Genomic DNA, 22,279 nt, shown 5'->3' on the forward strand with positions numbered 1-22,279 from the left:
ATTGATGGATTGAATGGGTCCGCTAGTCAGTTTTTCAGGCGGACCCGGTAGGACCATCTCTAAGGAGTGGCTGATGTCAGCTGACACCCGCTAGCATCCAATCCGATCCTGTCCGCTAAAAACAGACATATGGGCATCTGTTTCCCATCCCCTGGCGGATTGGATTGGATGACAGTCGGATAGAAACGGACAGGCGGTCCGTTTCCATCCGACCGCCCCATAGAGAACAGCGGGCAGTGTCTGTGTCCACTCTGCATAGAGGAGCGGACACGGACCTGTCATCCATCTGATCAGCGGAGAGATCCCTGCTGAGCAGACGGATCCATCTAATGGAGTCTGCCCCGTCTGAAAAGGGCCTAAAATAACCATAACCACTGAAGCTTACAAAGTAGCTGATTGGCTTTTGTGCTGCACCCATCTTCTAGTCTAAGTGCTACTCTAAAAGTATTGCAACATATATTTATGCTGTTTTCATGTTTTGCTGTTTTCATGTCTATGCACTTTCATAGTGAAAATTCTGAAATCATTATGTTCTATTACATATTGTACATAATGTTGTTTTTTGGACTAATGATTTATTAAAGTTTAATATGCCCATAACAGTTTTATATATCTGTCATCAATATTTTGTTTATAGCTTACATTTTTCAAAGGGAATAAGGGCTGTTTGGAAAAAATGTAATTTACATTTATATTTAGACGATTTACTATCCCCCTGGTTTATCTTCTGTCCTATGTCTTTATATTTGTGTATTTCTATATAAGTATTACAAGGCTTCGTAACCCTCTGGGGTTATTATGCTATAGAAAAAGCATCAAACATTTCTCTCTGCTGTTCGCCATAATATCTGCCCTGCAGCTAACAGCCCTGCACCATTACCATCCTTTACTGAGAATGGGACTATTCTTTACACAGTGTTCATGTCACTGTCATTATGTAACATAATGCATTCATTTCCTCTAGCATTAAGGAAATACCCAGAAGTCTTTCTGCTGGTGTGGGGCCCAAGTTTAAAATCTGCACACAAGGATACTGTATGCTTCAAGAGCTGCTAATTGTATATACTCATATCAACATTTTTTGATAACATCTTCTAATATTTCTGCAAATATTAAAAATATCAGAAAAGGTTTTAACATTTTTAGCACTTAAAGTGGAACTACAGGAAGTTATTAAAAAAATAACAGTTGTCCATTTATGCATTTGATCAGATGGGTTTAAAGCATTTGTTACCCTAAAAAAAAATGTATCCTGTTCCCTTAAAATATGTTATACAGCACAGTGCTTGTGCTGTGTAATTTGGCCCCCTATAACACCTGAAATACCTGGCTGATCCTGCCTGGCTATACCCTCCCCTCTCTAAACTGACCACGGTTTATCATGGTTGCTGAGCCCTGACACCGTGGTCAGTTTACGTGCCTCCGTCATCTGCAGCCCTGCTCTCCTGTGTCTGTGTGCTCCTCCCACCTCCCCTCCCTGCCTGTCCACTGTGTCCAGTCCACGATCCTCCCCTCCTGGTGCAATCACATCTATACTATGTGTCCCTGTGCCTGTGTTATATAAAAAAATGCTGATTATACCATATAAACTTACTTTCCTGTATGGTGAAACCCTGAGGTCAAAAATTAGTGTTAGGTCATAAATACAAGCTCTCGTCATCTTCTTCGGTTCCTCTAACCCCAATTCGGCAAAACCCAGAATTCCCTCCCGGCATCACAACTTCCTTGCCTACAGAAAACTGGCCTCACCCAACAGTCCGTGCAGAACATTTCATCAGCAAAGGGCGTCTTCTGTCCTTCCCGCTCTTTCATCTCTAACCACAAACCATTATTTCCCGTTCTGGACTTAGGCAAATTTGGCACTTCCTTTATAGACCCCAACTTCTTCCTGAATGGACATGTCAACACACACCATTTGAAACGATTTGCTTAGAATCAGAGCCTCAAAGGCATTTAATCTCTGACATTTATTCCTTATTGTTCATTGACCTTGACCCAAAATCAAACTGTGTCAGTTTCAAATGGGAACAACAGTTGGCGATAGACCTATCAGACCATGACTGGGAGAAAATCTTCACTTACATCCACAAGGCCTCAATTAATGTCTCGACACAAGAAAATGGTTACAAAATTGTTTCCAGATGGTACAGGACCCCACTCAGAATATACAAATTCGCTCCCTCAATCTCCCCCAACTGCTGGCGATGCAATGAACAATTGTGCTCGCTTCTACATATATGGTGGGCATGTCCTTTAATCCAACCATTTTGGGAGTAAGTCCACAGACTTACATGCAAAATCTTGACCCTCCCACTGGATTACTCCCCAGCCCAATTATTACTACATCACTCATCTATCCCAAAATCTGACTACTTTCACTCCCTGGCCATGCATCTTATCAATGCGGCCAAACTATGCATACCATCCCATTGGCACTCTCAGAATCCTCCAAGCCTTACAGAATGGTTCAAACGAATACAAAAAAATTGCTGACAAGGAGGAACTCACACACCAAGCAAGAGATACCCCCTCTAAGTTCAGGAAAATGTGGTCGTACTGGCAACACTTTAAAACAGCAGAAGACTATGCCAAACACCAAAAGTAATATCACCGAAATACGCTCCTAGCTAGAAGGCGAGTGAGCATGCGGGTACCCCTTGCCCCCACACACCCCCAGCTCTCCTCTTTCCCACACAATGGGAATCTTGAATCCTACTTACTTCCCTAGCCCCCCTCCCCACCTCCACTTAGCCAACCCCCCCCCTCCCCCGAGTCTTTTTCCCCTCCCAATTATCTACTCTTCAAGCCTCCTCTCAGTCCTTATACCTCCATAGTTACCTCATCCCGACATACTCCCTGTGAAATCTAATGGGTACACACCACTATTCTATACACGCACTCCTACTAAAGACACATTCACATATCTTCATTCTATAATCCCTTAAAACTCGATATTTCAACATTTAAAATCCACTTCCATACACTCCGATTATGAATCAATACCAGTTGACTCCCTTACTTTTCACTGATTGGTATTTTGTTCAGCTAGCATAATCACATAGCAAGTTTCAATTGGAATGTTTAGTGTGACAAAGTCCAACTTGTCACAATTAGTGTCACCACAATACCCTTAGTGACGTGTCCTTTGTTTACTCACATATGACTTTGTTATTGTTGGATACCATAAGGAAACTGTAACCAATATATCTCTTAATTTGTACTGCACTAAGAAACACTGATATAATTGTCATTTACTTAAACCAATGCATTTGTATATGTCAAATAAAGCTTTTTGGAAAAAAAATGAATTAGTGCTAGACCCCAGTGAACCACGTTTTCGATCAGGTAGGTAATCCAAGGTGAAGCTGCACACACAATTTAATATGAAATCCTCGTCATGATGGGCAGTGGGGGTTGTTTACTAAATTAACTGAGGCTGTTCACTCTTCAAATTTATTTTTTGTCCCTGTTGAATATCCAATTCCCAAATTTAAAAAAAACAAATGAAAAAAAAAAACATAATAGTGACATCTCAAAATCTTACTTCAAATTTTGTGCGACTAGCCAACACAAACACAATGTTTTCAACGGTTTACACTATAGATATGCAGCTAGCTATCAGACACAGACACAGGAGTGCCTAGGCACTGCTATTTTTTAGAAGGAACAAATATATGCTCTATTTGTATCTAGCTTCTTGTTTCAGGGCTAAAAAATAAACTTTTTGTGTTTTTATTTTTAATTAGTCAGGTAAATATATATAACAGTGTATATTATTTTGAGTATTTTATATTAAATGTGTAAATGAGTACTAAAGCAGCATTACAAAAAGCATTAATCACTGACTGAAAACACTGTATTTATTTACAGTACTTTGAAAATACACCATATTACCAAAAGTATTGTGACGCCTGCCTTTACATGCACATGAAATTGAGTTGGCCCACATTTTGCAGCTATAACAGCTTCAACTCTTCTGGGAAGGCTGTTAACAAGGTTTAGGAGTGTGTCTATGGGAATGTTTCACCATTCTTCCAGAAGAGCATTTGTGAGGTCAGGCACTTAAGTGGATGAGAAGGCCTGGCTCGTGTCTTTGCAATAATTCATCCCCAAGGTGTTCTATCGGATTGAGGTCAGGAATCTGTGCAGGCCAGTCAAGTTCCTCCACCCCAAACTCGCTCATCCAAGTCTTTATGGACCTTGCTTTGTGCGCTGGTCCAAATCGTTTGGTGGAGGGGGGATTATGATGTAGGGTTAGTTTTCAGGAGTTGGGCTTGGTCCTTTAGTTCCAGTGAAGGGAACTCTTAAGGCGTTAGCATACCAAGACATTTTGGACAATTTCATGCTCCCATTTTTGGTTAAATTGTTTGGGATGGCCCCTTCCTGTTCCAACATGACTGTGCAACAGTGCACAAACAAGGTCCATAAAGTCATGGATGAGCGAGTTTTGGGTGGAGGAACTTGACTGGCCTGCACAGAGTCTTGACCTCAACCCGATAGAACACCTTTGGGATGAATTAGAGCGGAGACTTCAAGGCAGGCCTTCTCGTCCACATTGCCTGACCTCACAAATGCGCTTCTGCAAGAATGGTCAAACATCCCCATAGACACACGCCTAAACCTTGTGGACAGCCTTCCCAGAAGAGTTTAAGCTGTTATAGCTGCAAAGGGTGGACCAACTCAATATTGAACCCTACAGACTAAGACTGGGATGCCATTAAAGTTCATGTGCGTGTAAAGGCAGGTGTCCCAATACTTTTGGTACTATAGCGTATGTGCATATCCTCTTTTGGTCTCCATATTAACCAGTAGGCAAAGTGATAAATTACCTTCCTGCAGATTGCAAAAAAAAGAAAACACAACCCTGGGTGCCCTTTGGATTGTTATGAAGGCAGGAAGCTGGCCATTGCATGGTGTAGACTTTAGCTATGCAGTCTGCCCATTCGTTAGTTGAATATTTTCTAAGACCTGCTTCTGGAAAACTATTGAAGTAACTGATCAGCACAGCTAAAGACTGCAGCATCCAGTGGCTTGCTGGGAGGGACATTTAAAGGGTTGCCAGGGATGTACTCTTTCACTCAGTCTCATCACTTACACTCTCCGCTCTTAGTGCATCTGAATGTGTGACTTCAAAGGGCGATATTGAGAGAACAGAATGATTTGTAGACATTGGCATAAAGAAAATAGATGCAATGAGGATATCTGGAATAACAGCATTTGTAGGCATTAAATGTAAACAGAATTAAAAAAAAAAAAAAAAAAGCAATTGTGTACAAAAACTTAATGCATAAATGTAATTTTTGTATTTTTACTTTAGTTACACTCCTTTTCATATATTTACCATGCTAATCTTTACTGATTTACACAAAAAAAACACAAAAAAACCCCGTTATTTATACCTGTAGGTTTAAGGTAACATTTAACTGAATAATTTAGAAGAGTGACTCACGCCCCCTCTTTCTATCTGATCATATAGAGCCCTAGAGAAAGAGAAACTGTCACAAATAGAAAAAAAGAACTACTGCTGCACTCTCTATTTAGGTATTATATAAAAATGTAACTGTGCTGATCATAAATCGCTTATACAATATTACCACTAAAAACAGTATCGGTGAAATGTGCACAAACATTTCACCGAACTGTTTTTAGTGGTAATATTGTATAAGCGATTTATGATCAGCGCAGTTATATTTTTATATAATATCAATTTCCCTCTGACCAATGGTAGAGAATTCCTAACTGCAGCAGATTTTACTTTCATTTTAAATATAATTTTTTGTGCCGGGTGACACATTTTTTTTCTCTCTATTTAGGTAACCCAGAGGCCTCTTTCAAGCTAGTGTCATCATGGGTGCATCTTGTTTTCACTGTTTTAAAATAAAGATTTTCCATATATCATAACAAACAAACAAAAAATAGAATAAAAGGATCAGTTATAAACCTCTAAACCTAAAAACAGTAAATTTTATTAAAACCATTAAACTTTCACACTTTTTTACAATATATATAACTGAAATTGTACTCACCAAGCCACCCAGACCCTGAATCTGGTATACACATATCAGTCTCTGCACTGGGCAGCACAAATCCAACTACAAACACTTCAACTCCATCAGCCATCAGAGCCATGCCAAGGACAAAGAAAAGGGTCCACTGAAAACGTCCGTGTCCACATTCTTGGATAATGAGTTCATACTGCTGTGCTAGCTCTTCCTCATCAGCTTTCCTTTCACTTTCCAGCTCCTTGCGGGCTTTACACTCATCAGGAATCGGTTGACCTAGAGCAACCATGCCATCTTTTCTTTGACCGGGTATTCCCTGATATTCCCCATCGTATATCTCATCATCTTCGTCGTGTCCTTCTGTAGCTTCACTTGATCCCTCATCCTCAAGTTCTTCATTGTAGTTGCCATGTGTGTAATATTCCTCTTCATCTGGGAACTGATCCTGGGTCCTGTGGGCATATCCATCGTGTTCTACCTCCCTTCCTCGGTTTGGGCTTTTGGTGGTCTGTCTCTTGGCTTCTTTAGCAATGTCCTTAGCACCTCTCACCAGAGAAGTCCTGTCTCTGTAGGTATCTTCCATTGTGTACAAGAACTAAGTTTTCTGCGTTTGACAGCACAAGTCTGGTTTGATGGATTAGGTGCCTCTGTTGTTACAGAGATGATGTATTACAGGGTACTTGAAGTATGCATCTGCAACATAAACAGGACAAAATGGTTTTAATAGTAAGTCTCAGAACAGCTGCTTGTAAAATAAAGTGTCCTACAGAACTGCCTGATGATAGCATTATGAACACATGTTTTATAAATAATTTATGTAGGATATTTATTTTCTGCTCAAGCCTGTGAAATGAAAAGGATAGTAAACACGCGTTTCATTGTGGCTCATTCATTATTATTTTTACAGCTAACCCCTTTTACTCTGCTGCTGTAGATGCTGAGTCAGTGCACTTGTCTAGGGCGGCAGAGTAAAAGGGGTAGCATCAAAGCACAGCATTTAGAATAATGAAAGTGTCACTAAACCCACATCATAAAAAACTATCAACAAATTGTGTATTACATGCTGTTCATACTCACTCAGTCACTATGGGATTCATTTTCCCTATACACAGTGGTAAATGACAGCCCACTCCCTCCCTCCTCCTTCATGCCCACTAACCAGCTAAGCACAATGGGGGTGGGATATCACATGTAATATGATGAAGGCTTCACCTCCCTCTTAATCTAAGACACAGGCTGCAGGGGAGAAGTCCACAGACACCATGTTATTGCCAAAAAATAATAAAGTTTTGATTTCAAATATATATTTGTATGACAATTTAAAACGGGTTATTGATATTAATATATATATAACATTAATTATTTCTTTTTACTCTGACTGATACTGATTATTTTTTTTAACCTGTGATCAGCAGCAGAGGACTAGAAGCTCCTCCTGCTTATGTTTCCCTGCAGACAGGCTGGGAGAGAGTTGGGTCATGTGACAGCTGTATATTGCTAAGGAAAAGGGTACTTTGATGTATTTTTTTTATTAAAATAATTACAATGCCATCATCCATATACAGAAATAGAAGGGACAATGTAAATGATGCCACAGGGTTTATTTACTAAATGCAAATCGACTGTGCACTTTGAAAAGTGCAGTTGCACTCTGCAAGTGCAGTTACTCCACAGCTTAGTAAATAAAGTAACGTTTCACTTTGCAAAGAGTAACCAATCATGTGCAAGGAAAATAAAAAACAGCATTTTTGCTTGTATATGATTAGATGATGGAAGTCAGCAGAGCTCATTTACTTAGCTCTGGAGCAATTGCACTTTGCAAAGTGCACAGTCTATTTGCCTTTAGGAAATCAACCCCCAGTGTGTGTTTAGTATCAATTTAATTCCTTATTTAATTTTTTTTTGCATGTCTGGCATCCTTCAAACACTTGCAGGTCAGTTTAGGAGCAAAACTTGGAGGTAAGGGGTTACAAAACTCTCTGTAGCTAAATATACAGGTCATTATTTTTACCTCTGCAGACTTTAATTTGTGGTCTGCACACGCCAATAGCAAGTGTATGGAGAAACAGGAAAACATACTACCTCAATAGTACAGTCTGGCCTACAGACAGACATGTCATGATACAGCCACTTCTCCTTTGGCTCTATCATGACACCTATAATATTATCCTAATCTATGCTCTCCTTTAGCTGTCTCATAACAGGGCCTCTGTTATGAGAGAATTATGGGGTCTGATATTGCTGGCCTTCTTCCTGAAAATTCTAGTTGCCTGACTGTCTTACTTCAATACTTTGAAGCACTGACCCGGAACACGCCTGTTGTAAATGTTGCAAATGAGTGTGAATGATCTAACTCTGCATATGACAGGCAGACAGTGAAATAGAATATTTTCCAGGTCGGGGACTCAGAAAGTGCTTAAGCCTTTAAATTAGTTTGAGACCCAGGCCATTTTCAGAAAGAAAGGTCAGCAGTGGCAACTTCCATATTGCACAGGTTTCCTATAAATCTCTGAGCCAAACATTTTTTGTGACCACCAGGACAATGAAAATCTATTGAGGTTGTATGTGACATTGAAAGCTATATGATTTGCTATCTTGTAGGGAACATCTGGAAATGTTAATTGCACATATACAATAGCCTGAAAAACCTATATTTTGTCTTGAATTCATGAAAGCCTCTTAGCTGTTCATCTACAGTGTGAGAACTAAGGTACTGCGCCTGACTGCTAGTCTCACTAGATTTGGAGTGAGATTTGGTGATGCCACTACTGTGCTGTTAACTGTTGTCCTTGCTGGAGAGAAAGCTGTACCTGGGGACCCCTGCAGTACAAGGATCTTCCTGCATCATCCATTCTGTAGATCTGTGCTTTCTCCACACCTCCAGATGTTTTTTGATCATTACCCCACCAGCCATTGGGGGGCAGCTTATTTAAATAAGTGGCACTAAAGCCCTACTTCTCTTGTGGGTCACAGGAGTGCATTTCATTTTACACTCCTGTGACCCATATTCAGCTGACAGTGGCGTTAAAGCCCACTTTCCACTGATGTCACTGAGGCAGTCCAGGCTCCAGAGAGATCCTGACTTTAATGTCGGGATCCATCCAGATGCTTGGACTGGCAGCTGGCTCAGCCTCTTAGGGCACCCCTGAGAGGCTGAGCCAGCTGCTCCCACTCCCTGCTCAGCCTTGTGCTTCAGTGAGCACTGGAGGGGCAGAACAAAGAGAGACAGTGACTAACAGTCACCAGCTCTCTGCACACCGAAGACTGAGTATTGAGCGATCAGTGGTCTTTGATTTCTCAGGTCTTAAAGGCGGCTGGGGACAGATGCAGCATTCCACCTAGGTGAGCATATGTTGTTTTTTTTGTTTTTGTTTTTTCAATTCCCGAACTTTCCTTTTAAGCTGCTGCGATAACTGATCCTACTTTTTTGTAGCGCTATCAATGCATACAGTATGCTGCATATATGCATTTTTTTAATGTAGACCTGCAAAGCTTTGCTGTTTCTGTTGTTCAAATTTTCACATGGAAAATAAAAGGGTTGATTACAAAAAGACTGAAAAGGCTGAACCTACCACAAACAGTTTCTGTTGTTGACACCATGATAGAATGTATAGTGTCCCTGGGAAGTTTGCGTTGATCAGTTTTTTAGACTTAAAGTGTTACTAAACTCAGGACCCTGCATTCACTATATCTGGTCTCCCAGTTCAGAAGTACACATGGAAATGCAATAATTTTAGTAAATATAAACTGTTAAATGCCTTTTCTCATCAGCAGTTAGAGCAGTCTTGTGACTTCTATCAGTGTCTGGTTAAAGCTTGTAGGAGGAGTTTTCATTCTCCCCTGATTGTCCTATGAGGCTGCAGGACCCCTGACCCTCTGTCTGTACAGTGCTGATTGGCCCTGTGCTGATCACATGCACTCTCCCAAGAAAAGAACTAACTCTCTAGCAATACACACCAAACTGAGCATGTGCAGCATGCCCCCAAGGCGTGGTTCTATCAGGAGATGGATTGGGAACAGTGGAAGAAGGGGAGGATCAGAGAAGACAGGATCAAACAGCCTTTCTACACAATGCAGATGATTAACCCCTTAGGTTCTACAGTGAGTATAACAAGCATGTTTTACTGCATATACAGACTGATTTTACTGTTGTGAGTTCAGTAACACTTTAAAGGCTGGCTGACGCTGGTTGAAACTGCCTAAAAACTGCTGTGTGACCAAACATTAGAGAGCCATTGCTCTGAGTATGGGAAAGGCTGAGAGAAGAGAAGCATGGTGGACTATTTATATGAATATTACTTCAATTGTGTATTATTCCAGCTGCTATCTGGGGCAATTGACATGCATGTTTAATGGTTGCTTTACAATGTCTTTCATTCATCTTTCAATGCCCAGATTAATGTTACAATGTAATACAAAGGTCAAATGTGTGCAATAATTTCAAATCATTAACAGCAATGTCTATATCTCCTGATTCTATGCAGAATTCTGCTGAAGATAAAGATTTAAATATAACTGTTGACTAGTCTGGAACTGCAGAATGAATGAAAAAATAAGGTTAAAAAAAAGTTGTTTACAGTCCACACATTTTTTTAAGTTTGGATAGAGTGGGGAGAGATTAGAACCCCTATCAGGTTTTAACGCTGTCTGCACCCTCGTTAGGGAGATTCACCCTCTCAATTTGTCATGTTTACCATTATCAGCAAAAGTGAAAGTAAAAGAAAATCCCACATTTTGGGTTGTCCCCAGAAAACTATTAGAGGAGAACTCTTCCACGGGGGGCACCAATTCTGGAGGGATTTCCTCTTCCTTCCTGTTTTGGCTATGGGACAGGAAGTTCCGAGAAATCTCGCCAAAGGGACACAGGTCACAAACAAAACCCTCACTTACTCTACCCAAAATGAAAGAAAAAAGTTTTGACTTTAGTTCTACTTTAAAGCTCCTCTATGAGTGTATAACATTGTAATTAGGTTTTACGTAATACATGATCACAAACATTTGCAACTAGTAGAAAACCCTGTGATTGCTACACTTAACATGCATGTGGTTTATGCAGAAGAGGTTTTACAGATATAAATACTTTGGGAAATTACTAAATCAAGTAGCTATTTAAAGCCAAATCTTATAAGCAATTGTGATGTACACCATTTTATTTCTGTAATTAAAATGTGGACAGCTCTTCTCCTAATTAATTTAATTTACTTAGATTATCACTAATTAAACAGTTAATATATGAGACATTAGCGCCAAACATTACTCCATAAAGAATACAATTAGAAATGAGAATATGTACTTGGTAAAATCTGAGATAATTAAAAATCTTTGCAGTAGATGTGTTAAAGAGGAACTATTAAAAATTAAACTCAGCAGCTACAAGTACTATGACTGTTAACTTACTGAACTGCTGTTCTCCACCTGTAGAGAACTTCTCAGGTGCGTTACGCCCTTTTCAGGGCTTAATCAAAAAGGGCAAAATGGTTCTGAGGAGTTTTCTACAGTTGGAGAACAGTTGGAGAACAGGAGCTGAAGCCATCTTTTACCCATCTTATTACATTTATGTAACAGGGAGTCGGTGTCTGTGTGCAGACGGCCTCCATTTTATTGAAGTCTACTGGAGCCCGACAAGTAAATTGTGTCTGTCTTGCACCAGTCTTTTCACATGCTGATTCGACTGACACAGGATTGGAGGGGCATTCCAGCGGTACTATTTTCATGTGACTACAGAGTCACACATGAACTATTGCCCCCTGGACCCTTTACAGTGCAGAAATAAACTTCACTAGTATTCAAATCTTAACAATAGAGATGGCCCATTTCCGGACTGTGCACATTACACAACTATCACTATGCCACTGTAGTGCTGCTGCAGTGGAAATTGAGGACATGGCTGCATTTTTTCAGGGATATCTGCATTACAAAATTTCCTGAGCAGAACCTTTTGGCAGGCAAAACAAACCCCCGTATAAGTATTTCAATTGTCTATTAAAGCAAAAATCCAGCCTTTGCACCCTCCTCCCATCGACCTCTCCCCATCCCCTGAAGCGCCCCCTGGTCTTTTCAATAAAAAAACAAAAACCCTTACATTCCTTTTTCTTGCAGTGCTCTTCTTAGGGTGGGCATTCTTCCAAGACTGAGTGGCATCCATGTAATAAATTGTGAGTGCTGCTCAGTCCTGCAAAACTTTCAGCCTAGCCTGAATGATGATGTGCCCCATGGGGTGGGGTATAAACAACAGGCTAGGCTCAAAGCAATTGGCAGAATTACATGAGTGTCATTTTGCCAGAAGAGGATTGTCAGTGCTGGCCTAAGGCAAAAGCCAGGGACAGAACTGGATAGGGCAACTAAAAATTGGGAAAAAAATAACATGGAATGGGGGATTTAAATATAATAAAGACAAGTAGAGTTACATTTTAAGTTGCTTTTTCTGGAGTTAAGCTTTTTTTTCAGTCCAAACACTAACTATCTTATCTTATGGAAGTGGCTAGAATTATAACCCTCATGTGGCCCCACATGCCGTATATCTGCATACAAACTAGCTACTAACTATTTTATTAAGACAAGTGTGGGATGCATATCCTCAGCTGATTAACTAACAAGATACCAGACTTCTCCTGGGGAAGTCACATTGATTTATTGCACTGTCTGACCCAATGTTTCTAAACACACACAGTATCTACTCTAATGAAATGACTTTATAACAAGATGACTTCACTCAGTAAAATTGCAACCTTCCAGGAAGACACCAGCAAATGGGAAATAATGGTGACTTTAAATGATAGTGAAGCCAACAAGATTAATGGCCAGACAGCACAAACCCGAGCTCTGTACAGGTCACTGATTATATTGAGGAATAAAGGGTTTTTTATATTTAATTTTACTGTTATAGCTAATATGTATTTTTTATTGTAACGATTACTTAATTTAAAGCACAACTCCAGGAACCTTCAATAATCAATAGATAATATATATATATATATATATATATATATATATATATATATATATATATATATATATATGTATAGACATATATATATATATATATATATATATATATATATATATATATATATATATATATATATTGCTTATGTTGCTTTACTTGGTTTATCAGCCCTTTGAAATGTGCTGTCATGATTCAGGAATCTACGGAGAATGCCATACTTCTGCCCCCAGTCCCAGACACTGATTACAGTGCTGTGCCTCTGCCCCTCCCACTGCTGTGCTATTTACAAAGTACAGTATAGCCTTGTGCACAGGCACAGCATTATCACAGGCTGTGCTTTGTAACTGGCACAGCAAAGGGACAGGGGGAGGCACGACTCTGTCTATTTCATATATCGTCTAGATGGGCCTTGGAACCGGAAGTGCTGCTTTTGCTGCAGATTTCTAACTTGGGTCAGCAATCTCAGAGGGCTGCAGAACTAAATAAAATACTGGCATAAATTGGAGGTGCCTGGAATTGAGCGTTAAAGAATAAATAACATGTTAAAATTATAATGCTAATTAAATTGTAATCCAAAGCACTCACATATCAAAGCGAGTTTCCCCATAGAAGTCAATGGAAACTACTTTGACATCTATTGCATGCAATACCGCATGTAGCCAGAGCTGGGGAAAGGGGCATCGGAGAGACTTGGAAATACTTGGAGACCGCTCGGATACACTCGGAAACCCTTGAAAAGGCTCAGGAATACTCAGGAACTGAGTATTTCTGAGTGTTTCCGAGTATTTCCGAGTGTTTCTGAGTATTTCCGAACGGCTCCGAGTGTCATCGGCGCCCCCCGCACCTCTGGCCAAATGCAGTACTGCACACTGCAAAGGCTTAAATCCTGCTCCTTTTGCGAGACAACACTCACAAACTGAGTCAGGATTTAAAAAAAATAATTGCTTGTATTTCGAAAAACACTCGTTAACCGCGTTACTCACAATCCGAGGTTCCACTGTACTGGCTGTCTTAAAGCGGTGTTAAACCCAAAAGCAATCTATCATAATATTGCAGTTTACCAATTCTTAGATGTGATGGGTGCAGTATTTTTTATTTTTTAAGGTTTCATAGCTTTATTTTCACCTTGTGATCTGGCAAATGAGTCTGTTTTTCAAAAAAACAAGCTCTCCTGCAGCTACAGGGATGAGCCACGCATTTAACAATGATAGAGCTGCTTACAATGATCATCTTTTTATTTACTTATGTAAAACCTTCATCCCAAAAGGAAAAGAAAAAACTGCTGCAATTGACCATAAAGTGTTAGCCAGAGTGTGGCTTTAATTTGCTAGTGGATTTCAATCTGTATATCTAACACTTCCCATCCCCCAGACTGACAATGCTGCTGTCCAAAGGTACCCCTGTGTCCCTGGGGGCACTCTAATACAGAAGGAGTGTTTGGCCAGATCACAAAGTGAAAACAGAGGGAAAAAAAGAAAAAACAAATGCTGCCACCACATCTAATGATTGGCAATATATTACATTTTTGTCTTTTGGTTTAATATTAATAAGCTAGCCAAAGATGGATCAGAATTAATCTGGTTCAGCAGGGATGTGGGAAAATTTTCATTCAATCAGTGGGTGCAGCCCTGATCAGTGCCTTCTGACAGCAAAGGATTCCCCGCTGTCAGTATACAATAGCACAGTGGGAAGAATTCCTCCATGCACCTCACTTGTGTGGATGTTGGAATCCCTTTGATTTTCTTTATCAGCTCGCTGGCCAATGGAAACAAAAACAAAAAACACAAATGACCCTGCCACACATGCAATATAGACGAAGAGATATGGACATGTTTGTAGTCTATATCAGAAGAACAGGCTAGGGAGACAACCATGGCTCCCTCTACAAATACATGGAGACAAGAAGTGTGCTATTTGCAAAATTTCCAGGTGAAAATAAAGCAAAAGAAGATAAAAAAAAATGAAACAAATGCAGCTACCACACTAAGGACTAGTAGGCTGCAATATATTACATTTATTATTTATAGGGTTTAGATATTTTTTAATTCTTCTTCTCTTTGGATACATGATTTTTACCCCTCATTTTTTCTTATCTGCAATACCTATGGGTTCTCCTGCCTATACCAACCTATTCCAGCAACATACACCTCCTTATATCCAAGCTCTGTGCTCCTTATTTTTTCCTAGCTGTAGTACTATCTCTCAGGTTGCCCCTGCCTATCCCAGCTACAGCAACTGAAAAAAAAACATTCAGCGCTGATTGTGGCAAGTGAAGCTTAAAGAAAACCTTTCTTGAGGGAAATACCTAGGCTGTCATAGCTGACCAATGCTGACCAAAGTTACTTGCCTGACTGTCATGTCGCTGTTTTGCCTTGAATATTTTCTATGCCCCTAACACAGAACCAGCATAGAGAGAACATTTGCATGGACTTTGCATGTTCTCCCTGTGTTTGCATGAGTTTCATCATGGTGCTCTTTTTTTCCTCCCATAATTCAAAATATATTGCTTCTTCGCATAATTCAAAATATATTGCTAAGTTTAATTGGTTTCCTAAGAAATGGCCCTACAGTGTGTACAAAGCACTCTGGGAGGGACACTAGCTGTGAATGCTGCAGAAACACTGTCAGCGCTGTCTCAGTCAAATCAATAGAATAATAATAATAAGGAAACCTAAGTTCCCTATAGTTTCAGAGATTAAATTGGAGAAGGAATAAAAGAAGGAAATGGAGGCAGCTGCTATATGCAAGAATATGCAGAGTTCACCGTGCAATTGGACTGTGGAAAACGTCTTTATTAGGCCAGCCATACATGTCGCATTTTCAGCAAACTCCTCCATCCACACTAAACAGCAAAGATAGAAGAATCTCGGCTGCCTGCCACAGCACTTGCAGCTGTCTGAATACCCATAAAGTGACTTCATCTGATAGGATGCAGTCACTGTTCAGCTGATAATTTCCAACCCAACTTAGATGATTTTTAAATCAACTTTTGTTGAGCTGGGTGGTATCAATAGGGCTAACCATGACTTGAATTTTTCCCGGTTCGGCAGGAATAAATAGCATTCGTTTATTAAACGGTACAGAATATGGTTCTGAAGCTTTTCAGGCTTCTAATGCTATGTACTAAACAAAGCAGAGTTTTCCACAGTCCGGTTGTACAGGGAATCCTTCATATACCATATATACTCAAGTATAAGCCGAGTTTTTCAGCACATTTTTTAGGCTGAAAACACCCCCCCTCGGCTTACACTCGAGTGAGGGTCTCAAGTGAGCGTGCAGCCTCACTGTGCCCATCTGCAGCCGTACTTTTGATAATTAAAACAGCGTGTTCCTCCCGCTGTGTCATGCAGTCTGTTTAGCGGCCGTCCATTGTAACAAAGCCCTGCCTCCTCCTCGTCCGTGATAGAGGAACACTGATAAAATTATGGGAAACTGTATGAGCGGGATACACCCACTGTTTTAGTTATCAAAGGTACGGCTGCAGATGGGCACAGTGAGTCTGCAGATGGGCACAATGAGGCTGAAGATGAGCACAGTGAGGCTGCAGATGGGCACAATGAGGCTGCAAATGGGCACAGTGAGGCTGCAGATGGACACAGTGAGGCTGCAGATGGGCACAATGAGGCTGCAGATGGGCACAATGAGGCTGTAGATGGGCACTGATGATACAGGTGGGCACAGTGAGGCTGCAGATGGGCACAGTGAGGCTGCATATGGGCACAGTGAGCCTGCAGATGGGCACAGTGAGGCTGCAGATGGGCATTGTTTACCCAGTAGCTGCTGCATTTCCCACCCTAGGCTTATACTTGAGTCAATACTTTTTCCCAGTTTTTTGTGGTAAAATTAGGTGCCTCGGCTTATATTCGGGTCGGCCTATACTCAAGTATATACGGTACTTGTTATTTACCTTCCAGCAAAATAAACCAGTTCAGCACCCAGTGAAAGGGGATGGGCATGAGAAGTAAGATCTGCCTGGAGCGGTTTGTGTGCTTGGTTTTTATCCGTTATTATCATTTTGTCTTTCTCTGTAACAACTCACCACAGACTCTGCAGGGCATTGGAGTAGTAAATTCTGGTTAGCTGTAGGACGAGGAACTGTGGGCTGAAAATAACTCTCATTGAAGGCTTTACGAGGAACATAGATTAGCAGCGTGCACATAAAATGGAGCTCTTGCAGCATGCTCCAGTACAATGAGATTACATCTCCAAGCTATAGGCTCAATTTACTAAGGTACAAGGCACATCTTATGCGACATTACTATCCTTGTTTTTAGGTATCTAACTGTTATTTGTAATGCTTAATAGCTCTCATTGTGGAAAATAACACCCATCATTGCAAATTACATTTGTTATAATTAGTGAAATGAGCCATCTGTAATTTAGTGATGCCTGAGAACTAATATGCAAACCTGTCATTAAAGTGGTTTTAAAGTCTAAAGGTTTTTTTACACTAAAGTGGTTGTAAAGGCACTTTTTTTCTTTCTATAGTTCCCTCTGTTAGATAACATGAAGTTCCCCAGTTTGTTATGATTAATACAAATATGCTGCCTAATACCTTATTTCTGAGTGCCACTAGGCGCTCACGTGACTGCCCGCTGGTCTCCTCTCCTGATCTGACAGCTGCAAAGGGAGGTGCTGAGTTCCCCCACTGACGTCATCCGGGAAGAGGAGAGGAGAGACGAGTGGGCAGTCACGTGAGCGTCAAGTGTCGCTCTGAAATAAGGTATTAGGCAGCATGTTTTTATAAATCACACTGGGGAACATCATGTTATCTAACAGAGGGAACTATAGAACGAAAACACAGTTATTTTAGCAGCAGTGGGGAGGGCTGGTGAGCGGACGGAGCTGACAGGCAGGGAGGGGAGGGGGGAGAGGACAGAAGAATGCTGCGGATGATAGAGGCACGTAAACTGACCATGGTGTCAGGGCTCAGCAGCCATGATAAACTGTGATCAGTTTACAGAGGGGAGGGCAGAACCAGGCAGGATCAGCCAGGTATTTCAGGTGATACAAGGACAGTGCTGTATAATGTGCTTTAAAGGAACAGGGTCCATTCTTTTTTTTTTTTTTTTTTTTTTTTTTAGGGCTACAAATGCTTTAATGCACTCTATGCATTCAGGTAAAAAATCTTCTGTGTAACAGAATTCCCTCTGTTCCCCTATACATACTTGAGCCCATTCACAATCTAGTGCTGTGTATAAGACTCGAGGCTCTCCCACCTCTGTCCCTCCTTTCTGGGCAGATTGACAGCAGGAGGAGCCAATGGATGCAGACGGGGCGGCTGGGGAGCGAGCCCGCACGAGTGCCATCATAGGAAGTGGCTTCCTAAGGAAAAAATCATATACGCTTGATATATTCATTTTGTTTCAAAAGTTATTTTAGGAATTTTCTTTAGGTCTTTTTCTCCCAAACCACATCCCTTCTTATACCCCCACATCTTTCTTACCTATAACCATCTCCCCCCCAAACCCCCACACTCACTTACATACAACCAACGGACCTAACCAAGGCTACCAGCAGCACTGTCAGCCTTGAGCTCATCCCTAAACACAAGTAACTCACACTATTTGACACATATCACAACGAACACATATCCACCACATCACCCTACAGAAACACTAATAGTCAATACAGTCTATTTAAAAAAAATAGCTCAAACTGCAGCACAGTAAAATCTAATGTGAATTTTGTCCCCTCAGAGATCTGCAACCTCCCGATCTCAGAAAAACAAAATTCACGCGTTAATTACAAATGGTACAATTATCTAACATATTCATCTAGTCCCTGTTATGTGCTATTCTTCTCTTACAACCGGTATACATGTTTCACCTTTGTGATTACTATGGAATTTTTGTATATCCTTAGGCCGTTGGGCCCATATATCTACTGTTATACTTGTTAATTTTTTTTCAGAATTTTCCTCAATAAAATACTATGGAAAAGAAAATCAATATACAGTACATAAAAATAATGTAAAACCAATATTTTTAACCAAATTAATTATTCTAAAAACCATAAATGTCATATGCTTGATAAATGTGAATGGGGGGATTTTTATGGAAAACCGAAATTTCCATCTTGTAAAAAACTGACACATGTATGGGAGAGGACAGAGGAGAGCTGCGGATGATGGAGGCACGTAAACTGACCACGGTGTCAGGGCTCAGCAGCCATGATAAACTGTGGTCAGTTTACAGAGGGGAGGGCAGAATCAGGCAGGATAGCTAGGTATTTCAGGTGCTACAAGGACAGTGCCGTATAACATGCTTAAAAGGAACAGGATCCATTTTTTTTTTTTTAGGGTTACAAACGCTTTAATGCATTCTAGGCATTAAGGTAAAAAACCTTCTGTGTAACAGAATTCCCTCTGCTCCCCTTATACTTACTTGAGCCCATTCACAATCCAGCGCTGTGTATAAGACTCGAGGCTCTCCCACCTCTGTCCCTCCTCTCTGGGCAGATTCACAGCAGCAGGAGCCAATAGATGCAGACAGGGTGGCTGTGGAGCGAACCCGCATGAGTGCCCTCATAGGAAGTGTCTTCCTATAGGGGCACTCGCTGAAGAAGAGGAGCCAGGAGAGCCAGTGGGGAACCCCAGAAGAATCGGGGCTGCTCTGTGCAAAACCATTGCACAGAGCAGATAAGTATGACATGCTTATTATTTTATTTAAAAAAGGAACCAATCATATACACTTGATATATTCATTTTGTTTCAAAAGTTATTTTAGGTCTTTTTAAATATGCAATATTTATTAAAATAACACCTTGTGACCCTGCCATGAAAGTCCTTGTTCAGGTACATCTTGTAACAGGGTGCTAAATGTCTCCCAACTGGGCTTCTACATTGTCAACTTGTCACTAAAAATGAGTAAATTCCATTTGGCAAATCTTGCTCGATGTTTGAGGTTCATACACTTTACAGAGCTAATAAGCAAGTAATAGTCAAACAAAAGGTGTTGCAAGCTGGGCAGTGCCATGGAGGTCATTTGTCAATATAAGATTTAAAACTAAAAGATTTACCATTGTAAATAAAAACAAACATAGTATTCCCTAAAGCATACTACATGCAGTATTTGGGTCACATGACACATTTTTCCCAAATATCGCATGCAGTACTGAAAATGTCACATCACTATCCCCTTATGCAGAATTTACCTCAAATTACAAAAACACTTGATAAATACAACGTTGAAAGTCAATTAACTAAGGAAAATAAATGAATAAATGGATGAGTTAAAAAAGTAGTGGTCCATGCTTGCAAAATTTAAGGAATGTATGAACTTTCAGCTGGAGCTGGTTGTTAATGAGCCGGCACCAGACGGCATCCTTAACAACCAGTAGGGTTGACTGCTCCTGCCTGATTCTGGAAGAAGCTTCCAGAAATAGAGGAGGAGGATCATCCACTGAGTTGAATATTTATCTGACCTAAGCCAATCCATGGGTGGGAAGTCCAGAAGGTGTGGCTGGGGAGAAGATAATGTTTGGCAGAGGTCTGATCAGAGCTTTCTCTCCTGGGGACTTTTCCTGGGAGGCAGCCTGTGTGTTACAGAAGAACTGTGGTTGTTCGGCCTCAGCATGTGCTTGGCTGAGGGCCTTGGAGGAACCTGGACTTAGAGAAGCTTGGTGAAAGACACTACCTGTGGAATCTGGTCTGGAGAGGGAACCCTTTCAAACAAGATTGTTGCATGGAAGCTGGTTTGGGAGCTTTCTGTGGACATTGTCTCCACGTGTGCCAGTACTTTGAGGGCTAGATCCCAGAGATTGCTACAAGGACAGTTACTGCTCATACAGAGTCTCTGACTAGCTGACTGTCCACTCTAGTTCCAGAAATACCTAAGGCTGCTATGGAAGAACTTAGCTTGAGAATCTGTCCTCTAAAACCTGCATATGTTTTGAAGTATCCTGCACCCTCATCCCTCTATCCATCCTTGTTCAAATACTGCAATAGATCTTCGAAAACACACCCCTAGACTGATCCTGAATTTTGTTAGTGTGCTCTGAAATTGGTACCTGTGCTGGTAGCCTCTGGATAGGTGAGGGAGACCTGGGTCTTTTTCAGCTGCCCCTTCCGACGAGGGCACTACATTTGCTTTTGGTTTAGATACACTTTAATTAGAATTCAGTTCAGTATATACAGTATGTTATTGTTACACTATAATTAAAGAAAAAATAAATATCTGTATGTTATATATTGTTTCCTAGTTACATTTTAGAATATTCATAAACACATATCTGAACCTATTTAATTTTGGGTTACTTTTATTTTCGAGGATTCCTGTGAATTAGGTACTCAGTGAGAAGAGGTTTTAAAGCATTGAGTAAAATCAATACAAAATTAAGGGCTCCAATCAGGAGCATATAACTCTAATGGATGTGCCAGTGTTTGAATTCCATATGTGACTGTTACTTACTGTGATCTCAGAGCACATTGAACCACTTTGAAGTAGGCTGACCATTGACTGGAGAGGTTATTATGTGGGATTAGTCCCTGGGGCACTATGAAACTGATCACTGTGGAGTATCTCCATTGATATGGTGATTTGCCTTTCCTAGTAATGTAGCTCTGTTCTGTGAGCCATGATAACATATGTGGCTGCATTGTGTCACATTTGTCATCAATCTTTTCCAAAATTAATTTCACAAGCAATTTTTTTTTTGATACCTAGCATTAATATGATGCGCTGATATAAGTATTCACTTTTAAAATATTAATTAATCTGTACTGTTCAAGCTTATACAGTATTTACACATGCAGACTTAGAAAATAAGGGGAAACCATTAATATTATTAATATTAAGCACAGTGCAGTTAACCATATTAACCAATCAGATCATGTGATTGCTATAGGCAAACATTATACAATATTCTTTATTCTGTAATTTATACAGTGGTTACAAATCTATTTAGTGTTCATCATATAAATGCAGTTGTATTTTCATACTATATCTGTGTACCTGACAGTAATAATCCATCATGTATTGCTTTCCAATTGCTGTTATTTTGCTGTGTAGCACTGGCCAATTCATAGTCACCTTGGTTGTATCAGATACATGTAAGAATAAACTGGATTTTTAATTTTCTGTGAAAATCAGTGTATTTATCAAAATGCACTGGAGTCAATTTATAAGGCAAAATTAAAGTCACTCTGTCATGAGAAAAGTATGAAGGCTGCCATTAATGATTTCTTGATTGAGAATACAAGTTCCCTGGCTGTTATAGTTATACTTGGGCTTGAATGCTTTCTATTATAAGTCTCTGACCTAGATGAAATATAGCTATAAGAAAGCCCTACACATTTCTGACATTCTTTTACAACATGCTCGATCCAGGT

At 40.3% G+C, this 22,279-nt stretch overlaps 1 protein-coding gene across 1 annotated transcript in view; it reads right to left on the reverse strand.

The window, feature by feature from the left end:
• The window catches only part of SV2C (synaptic vesicle glycoprotein 2C), a 278,922-nt gene that overhangs the window by 213,115 nt on the left and 43,528 nt on the right, over positions 1 to 22,279 (reverse strand). Inside the window, exon 2 of the mRNA XM_073624025.1 lies at positions 6,027 to 6,695. Within this exon, the coding sequence (XP_073480126.1) occupies positions 6,027 to 6,585 (559 nt within the window). The 5' untranslated portion in view covers positions 6,586 to 6,695. The remainder of the gene's footprint in view (positions 1 to 6,026; positions 6,696 to 22,279) is intronic.

The sequence above is a fragment of the Aquarana catesbeiana genome, linkage group LG01 (genome assembly GCF_042186555.1).
Source record: "Aquarana catesbeiana isolate 2022-GZ linkage group LG01, ASM4218655v1, whole genome shotgun sequence".
Lineage (NCBI taxonomy): Eukaryota > Metazoa > Chordata > Amphibia > Anura > Ranidae > Aquarana > Aquarana catesbeiana.